This window comes from Micromesistius poutassou, assembly GCF_964030765.1.
Source record: "Micromesistius poutassou genome assembly, chromosome: 17".
Classification (NCBI taxonomy): domain Eukaryota; kingdom Metazoa; phylum Chordata; class Actinopteri; order Gadiformes; family Gadidae; genus Micromesistius; species Micromesistius poutassou.
In genome coordinates, this window is record NC_140287.1 from 9,617,755 (window position 1) to 9,626,166 (window position 8,412).

Genomic DNA, 8,412 nt, shown 5'->3' on the forward strand with positions numbered 1-8,412 from the left:
GTGGCCACGTGCCATCTCCTTATGTCTTTATATACTGTAAGCGGATGAGCAGACCGTCCTGAGTTTGCATGCTGCCTCTCCCTCCCTAGTGCTCCTCACCCCTCTCAGCAGGCTCTCCCAGCTGTGGTCCTCGGCGCCTCTCTGCAACCATCCGCACCCCCTCTCCGAGAAGGCTCCGTTTTAACAAGAACCTCCACCAAGGCTTCTCCTTCGCTTTTGCTAAAAGTTATCAGCTGTCTCCATCTCTGAGTGAAAACCATGGCTACACTGAGGCTGCTGCTGACCCTCGCCATGTGGTTCCTGGCTGCAGTCCTCGAAGCTGACGCCACATACTACCGCCATCACCGCTTCGTCCCCCACTACCGCTACCGCGAGCACTCGGCCAACACAGAGAACCTGCTGCCCGAGGCCGCACAGCCCGCCGCGCCCACCTACCCCGTGATTCCGGAGGTCTTCCACCCCGCGCCCGAGTCCCTGCGACCGGACCCTGAGGTGCAGCACCCGGCCCAGGAGCCTGACCAGTTCCCCGAGATGGCCCCGGCGGCGGTGGTCCACGCCCTGGCGCCTCTCAGCAGGGGCAAGGTCTTCTACGGGGTGATGTTCGACGCCGGGAGCACGGGCACCAGAATCCATATCTACAAGTTCATCCAGAAGGACCCAGGTAAGGCGTCTCCCCTCGCTGTCTCTCCCCCCTCGCTCTCTGGCTGGCTCTCTCCCTGCGAACGGCTCCCAGAGTGTGTGTGTGTGCTGCTGTTAGGTCATTCGCTGTGTAGTGTTAAGGCAAACATGTGCCTGCAGAGTGGGGAGAGAGAGAGAGAGAGAGAGCATGGGCAAGCCAGAAAGCCTAAAAGTAGCTGTGTTCCATTTCCATGTCTGCCTCCACATTGAAATTGCTAGGCTGCTCACGAAAGCCCATGATACATACTATGTGTGGCTGTCTGTCTAAGATAATAAACATTTGGCAGATGTGCTATGGGTTGACTTGTGCATGGTGTGATTGATATTCTGACCGTCTTTTCTTTATCTTGTAGTTGAGCTGCCGGTTTTGGACAATGAATTGTACCATGCAGTGAAGCCTGGTTTGTCTGCATACAAAGACACACCTGAAGAGGTAATATTACCCTGCCATGCAATCACTTAACGTTCTAAGAACTAAAACAGAATGTACCGTCAGCTACCCACCACAAATATTGTGGGCTATTTCGGGCAGTATAATCATCCATATAATGACTTTTTAATCATATCTAGATCAGTTTCAATATCTGCCTCTCATCTGTGTATTTATATAATCAGTCAACTCTCATGCTCTCTCTCTCTCTCTTCTCTCTCTCCATCTTTCTCCCGCTCATTCCCTGCTCTGTTTCTTCCCTCTCTCTCTCTCTCACTCCCTCTCTCTGGTAATTGCTATGCGGCCACGCACGCTGAAATATGCCGGTTGGTAACCGATTGTTGTCTTGCCTTCAGGGTGGCAACACGGTCAGACAGCTGCTGAACCTCGCTCAGAAGACGGTCCCTGAGGAGGAGTGGAAGCAGACCCCAGTGGTCCTGAAGGCCACCGCGGGTCTGCGTCTTCTGCCCGAAGACAAAGCCAATGCTCTTCTGGATGAGGTGAGGCACGTTCTGTCCCCGGCCACAGACAGTTTGGCAGAGGCCCCACCCGTCCAAGAAACCGCTAAGTGCTTACAAGTATGCCTGAGAAAAAAAAGGCCAGCCTGCCCATTTGGTGGCCGTCATGTGAAAAAAAACAGCTGTTCTGGGGTTCTGTGGAGAAGCATTATATATCATTTGAATTATCAAATCCACACTACTCTTCCACCATAAATGTGGCGGGGAGCACTGTCATTCAGGCGGGAACGCAGCCTGTCTGCCGGGGGGCAGATAGAGGACACGCGCCAATCCGCAGACCAATGTTGGTTTGGTTAAATAAATAGTGATGGTAAAATATTAGCAGTGTTAAAATGTTTTTGTTGGTTTTCTCTCAGGTGAGGGAAGTGTTCGCAGAGTCCCCCTTCTTCATCCCAAAGAACAGTGTTTCCATCATGAATGGCACCAACGAAGGTATGTCGGTCAGCCCGTAAATATCTCTATATTTGTCAGCCCGTTGATATCTCTACACTTGTCAGCCCGTTAATATCTCTACATCTGTCAGAGCAATGGTTTAATGGACCCAGATGCTCTCCTGCAGGTTACTGCCTACACTGTATTCATCCAAGTTGTATCTCATCGACACACACACATGCATGGTGAAACTCTCCTAACAAGAGGTTTTGTCCACACCTCAACCCTAAGAATTAAATAAGCTGGTCGAACACCCAGTAATTTAAAGATATCCTCCACAGTGCTCCTTAAGACACCCTGACCCAGTCATTTCTCATCACATGATATGTGTCGCATAATATCCACGTTTTACGGGTGCAATACCGTGACACGTGTGAGAGAGAGCTGTAATTACCTGGGCTCGCCCTGCGAGTCAGGCAGCCAGTGCTCATTAAACTGCAGACCTAATGAGAGAAAAGGCAAGACGAAACTCAAGTCATCGTTTACAGCGAGCGCTGCCTTCCCTTTGCCCACACATAAATAATTGAGTGCGTGTGATGTCACTGGTAATGAAGTTGAAACAGAGAGAGTTGTTAGGGGGAATTTCTTGATATTTAAATGCTCATGCTCTGCTCCCTGCCTGTGTTGCCGTAGGGATCCTGGCCTGGGTCACGGTCAACTTCCTGACAGGTAAGACATGATTGACTTTGTGTGTTGCTATGGTTATGCTAATGCTGAGCAGACTCACATCTGGGGGCACCTCTGTGCAGAGGAAGACTCCGGTCTCCTGTCTGACACATCGTGCACCTTCCTCCCGCCATCCCCCCCCCATCCCCCACCACCACCTCTGCCAAGCTGGCTGCAATAATATTAGATGCTTCACTCCTGTTACACACTAGGCTCAGTGTTAACTGCATTTAAAATAAACGACTCCAATAGGGTTTTTTGTCCGCGGTGGCGAGGTTAAAACAAACAGCCTGCGAACAGAACAGTATTTTGACCGGGAATGACTGCTAAAAGCAGCCCGTGACTCAGGCAGCTGGGCTGCTGTTTACAGGCTGTTGATAGCAGGCAGGTTGAGTGTATTTACGTCTTTGTTGTCTTTAGGTCACTTGTATTCCAATACAAAGAAGACGGTGGGCATCCTGGATTTAGGCGGAGGCTCCACCCAGATCACATTCCTCCCCAAGTCTCAGGTATGCAAAACATCTCAATTGATGAGTAAGTGTGTTTGGGAGAGCACACACACACACACACACACACACACACACACACACACATGCGTGGGCGAGTGAGTCGACCCTTTTGAGTCACTAACACTAAGCAACATCTGTCTCCGGTCCAACAGAAAACAGTGGTTTCAGCTCCGCCCAGCTACATCGCCAGATTCAACATGTTCAACCACACCTACCAGGTCTACACACACAGGTATGCCTCACTTTCTTTGGGACATCGATACACCCTGAAATTACCCCGGCGTAATGGCTCGCCTGTAAGTGGTCCGATGTAAACATAGAAACGACACATAAAAAAGAACACATAAATCCATGCATTTCCATGAATAACCTTTTCCAACGCTTCCTTTTCCCCGCGCCCACAACAGCTACCTTGGAAACGGGCTATATGCAGCCCGGCTGGCGACACTGGGAGCGCTCAGAGCTGACGGTAAAATACCCACACTCTTCACTCTCCTCCGGTTCAGAAGGTAGATGGGTCAGAGCGAGGCCTTCCACTAAACGACTGTTATTCCTCAGGTCTAGACTGGAAGGTGTTCACCAGCTCGTGCCTGCCCAAGAAGTTTCGAGAGGATGTGACTTTTGGAGGGATCACCTACAAAGTCAGCGGGATTCCTGATGGTAAGATTCAGGCGCTTTGAGGTTGGCTGGCGCCGTCCCCAGTGCTCCCAGTGGACCTGTTGATCGGTGCATTCTCGGCCCGCATGCGGAGACAATAGACTGCAGTGAACCACAGTGAAGTACAGTTTCCCATAACAATCCGTGGGATCCTTGGCGCCAAACCCGTGTTGTCATCCTCTTAACCCGTCCTCCCTCTTAAACAATTACGCTGCAGCCAGCCTGCATTGTGTTTAAGAGAAAGAGAAAGAATGTGAGACTCCCATTACCACAGTGGAGTAGCCCGGGAGAGGCAGCGTTCAAACCCCCCCAGCTGATATTCTTCAGTACAACAAGCGGCTGGATCCTGACCGCTCACAATTATGTGGTAAAAATAGACAGTCCGACAGGCCGTGTTTAGTGTCAGCACATGGTTTCCACAGCCCGTCCCCTGGGTCTGTGTGAAAGTGGACGTTCCGGGGCTTCCCTTGTTAAACTAAACCAGCACGTCCCCGTCCTGAACCCCCTTTTCCGCGTGACCTCAGACGGTGGTGCTTTCCTGACCGACCGCCTGTTGTGCACACTCGCAAGTGCGGGCCACGCGGGTCCCCATCCCTCGCCCGCAATCCTGTGTTTACAGTTCCCTCCACGATGTAGAATTGTTATTGCTGACTACACAACCCCCCACTGCAACCGACTGTCCATCTTCTTCTTCTTCTTCCCTTGCTGCCGTGGCGACTGCCTCTCCTTCAGGCTACGCAGGCTACAAGCTCTGCTACTTCGAGGTGATGAAAGTCATCAAGGGCATCGTGCACCAGCCCTTCGAGGTGAAGGGGAGCAGCGTCTTCTATGCCTTCTCCTACTACTTCGACCGAGCCGTGGAGTCCGGCCTCATCGGTGAGCGAGGAGAACCCCTCTCATTCCGGGCGACACACATCTGTCCGTTAAGTGACCGCTCACTGCAGAGAGAAGGTGTTTATGTGTTTTTTTCCACATTACGTCAGATGGCAGTCGTGGCGGTATGGTTGAAGTGAGGGACTTCAAGAAGAGAGCCAAAGAAGGTGAGATGTTTTCTCCGGGGCCGTACAAAGAGGGCTTGATTCAAGATGTACAGAACCAAAACTCCAGGGAACACACTGTTTGTTTACATGCCCGACAAACGACTATCTTGGAGACTTTGTTTACCTTTGTCTGTATCGTAACAACAAACCCTTTGGGCAAACACGCACACTGGCACTGACTCTCAGGATAAGTGTGTGTTTCACTCAACGGCTCTTTAGAAAAACATGCAAGCCCACATTATTCTGGCATTCTTATGCACAAGGTCTGGAGTTACCAAATGATTTACACAGCGATTTAACAATTGGAAATTCAACACACACATACACATTCACACAACATTCAGACATTTGTGAAACATTGACATTAACACTGTGGTTTCAATTTCATAATTCCACACTCAGCACTCAACACGTTTAGTTATTTTCGTTTACGCAAGTGATTCTATATGGCAACAACAACTCTTTAGTCACATGACCCTGCGTGGACTGGGCTGGCAGAGTCGCAGGGCCAGGATGTCTGTCGGCTCCGGCCAAGGCAGGACGGCACCTGACAGCCAGGCACCAGCCGCGGGTTAACACCTACCGAGACACACCGAGTCTGTTCAGCGCCGCCGCCGCCGCCGCCGCCCACCCACAGCCTCTCACTGACCCGCAGGCAGCTACCTGGCACCCTGCTGCCCGCCCACAAGCCCCACACACACACACACTAGCCCCTATCTCAGCCACCCGGCTCCTCTCTGCCACGTGAAGCAGCAAGAAAACACCTGAAATCAAAACAAAACACAAACATTGCCCTCCTGCAGCTATGTCGCACGCAGGGTAGAAAACGTGTTTTAATATTATAAACACCACGAGACACATGACTCCTGGCGAGCGTTTATGCATCCCAAACGCTCTTTCCTCTCTGTCGCTGTTCTGCTAAAGAGGTGTGTGTGTGTGTGTGTGAACGTCATCCAGTGTGTGACAGCGTGTGACTTGCTTGTGCTCACAGTGTGCAACCAGATGACCAAGTTCCGTGCCATCAGCCCCTTCCTCTGCATGGACATGACCTACATCACCTGCCTGCTGAAGGAAGGCTTCGGCTTCAAGGACAACACAGTGCTGCAGGTGAGAGGCAGCAAGAGCCGGGGTCAACACCGGGTTAATCTCCACATGGGATGGTGGGAAATAGGGCTGCGACAAAATATCCATACGGCGATATATTGTCGCCCTCCGAGAATAAAATACGGCGCTCTAAACAGATTTCCCTGCTCCCAGCATTGTTATTTCATGGCACCTTAAGGAGGCGCTCAACACATGAATGAGGGAAACTTGAACGGAAGTTAACTAGCCAAAGAAGAGTTACTGAAAAACTCAAATTTGGGCCATGAATAAAGACAGAAATGCAGCACTTAACCTTTTCACGGTCATTTTTTTTTTTTTATTCATAGTTATGTATATATATCGTGCTGTACCGTTATAGGATTGTTTAACAATATATTGATTATCGCAGAATCGCTGTATCGAGATATTATCGTACATTGTATGTACGTATGTATCGGTTTGCATGCTGTGGGGCCGAATGCTGACGACTCTTGTGTTCTGGTCCACAGCTGGCCAAGAAGGTGAACAACGTGGAGACGAGCTGGGCGCTGGGCGCCACCTTCGACCACTTCCGTAACCTCAACATCCACTAGGGCGGAGACAACGCACGCAGACACGGGCGTGACGACGCCACGATGACGGACGACGAGGGACAGCACGTGGCAGAGCGTGTCTCCCTGGACACCACAGACAGACCCGACCCTAGAGGAGAATTCTGTCCCATCTATCCCAATCTCTCTTTAACCTCAGCAACCCTGAAATCTCTTTGGGGGGAAAACTACAAAAACAACTTATTTTTGATAAGGCCATTCTTTTTCTACTGTATGTCCAGCCCCCACGTCCAAGTGGTTGGCTCTATTTTTGTAAGCAAAGGTGTTTACATTTTTTTGCTACCTTATGGGTGTCTGTTCTTGGAATTGCTGTTGTATACACCCAGCTTTAAGTGTGAGTGGAGAGTTCCTACAAAGCTACTTATGGAGTCATGGTATTTAGGGAATTACAGGTGCTTGACTGGTCCTGGTGCACACTGTTAAACACAGTGGGATTGGATTGCAATCTTAGGTTGTTTTCCAGATACTTAGAACTCCTTTCCTTTAATTATTATTTACTTTTTGACCTAACATATGAATTATTAGACAGGAAAGATTTGGTTGACATTAGACAATGCACAAGCGTGACAATCTGTTTCAAAATATAATAGTTTGCTTCAACCTTTTTGCACACGTTTGAACACTTTAATGGCAGATATTGTTGCTGCTTGGGTGTCTTACACAGGCTTGTACATAGTTATCTAAGGAGCATTGCATTTGCTGTGACTCAGGGGAACTAGGAAATTGAGTAGGAGAGTTAATTCTCGCTAAAGTGTGTGCTGCATGATGGCCAAATGTGGTGGAGTGTGTGGGATGTAAATGCCTGTAGTTTAGCCGAGTATACTTGTACGGTCTGCTGTTGAATAGTACCTAAGCATGGCTAAGTTGCAGTTACCGTCAGTCTATAACGATATTATAGGCTTGAAGCGATGACTGATCCCTCATCATAGTTTTATACACACACATCTACAGACAAAACTAATTGTTCAAACTCTATCTGCCCAGCGCCTGATTTGTCAACACAGCCAGTATGAGCAATTTGTTAGCAATTTTTTTCTCGTGAATTGTACAAATATTTAAAAAGGAAAGATGATCTAATTATACAGTATTTTAATAAGTGTACTTGTGCTTCATATAACTCCAAATATGTCTGTAACTGCTCTCCTAACCGTGCCTTTTTTTCCAATATTCCAAATATTCAATAACTACTGTTGTAAATATCATGTAAAACTGTATTTGTGAAACACTTTTACTTAAATGCTTTTACATTCCAAATATTGCTCAGAAAGGCCTTCTTGTTAATCAGATGAATCACCTGATGACATACCTATGTACATTCTGTATGTGTGTGTGTGTGTATGTGTGTGTGTCTATGAAACATCTAAATATGTGTGTGCATCAGTGAACTATGTGTATACTATAAATATATGTTTTAATAAAAACACTAAAATGTGCATTGTGTAAATCCGAACTTATTTTCCTTATTAACTTTATGCTTATGAACAAGTGTTTGTGTTTACCCTGGTCAATACAACACGATCACGCTTCAGATTGTGTATCAAACTCGACAAATATTGGACTGAATCATATTTACCTGACGGTATAAAGAGGAGGCCTCCTATGGTTATTAATTGAAATATGGTTAATATTGCTACTACAATAAAGTGTGATATTCATTTAATATCCATTAATTACTACTTTGTAAGTAAGTGTACTAATGTAAGGGGGACAATACCGCCTTATTCATCTAAAGATAAGATAAGATAAGATAGTCCTTTATTAATCCCCCTTAGGAGAAATTCACCAGTG

General features: G+C 48.0%; 1 protein-coding gene across 1 annotated transcript; it reads left to right on the forward strand.

Annotated features, from left to right (window-relative positions):
• Nucleotides 1–258: 258 nt before the first annotated feature.
• On the forward strand, nucleotides 259–6,606 carry entpd5a (ectonucleoside triphosphate diphosphohydrolase 5a; the record flags this gene model as incomplete). The annotated part of the gene is made up of 13 exons (XM_084482562.1): nucleotides 259–661; nucleotides 1,032–1,111; nucleotides 1,465–1,608; nucleotides 1,983–2,058; nucleotides 2,692–2,727; nucleotides 3,145–3,233; nucleotides 3,386–3,465; nucleotides 3,641–3,702; nucleotides 3,792–3,893; nucleotides 4,623–4,766; nucleotides 4,874–4,930; nucleotides 5,922–6,037; nucleotides 6,523–6,606. 13 exons carry the CDS (start codon nucleotides 259–261, stop codon nucleotides 6,604–6,606), a joined length of 1,473 nt encoding a protein of 490 aa, XP_084338688.1.
• Between the last annotated feature and the right edge of the window lie 1,806 nt (nucleotides 6,607–8,412).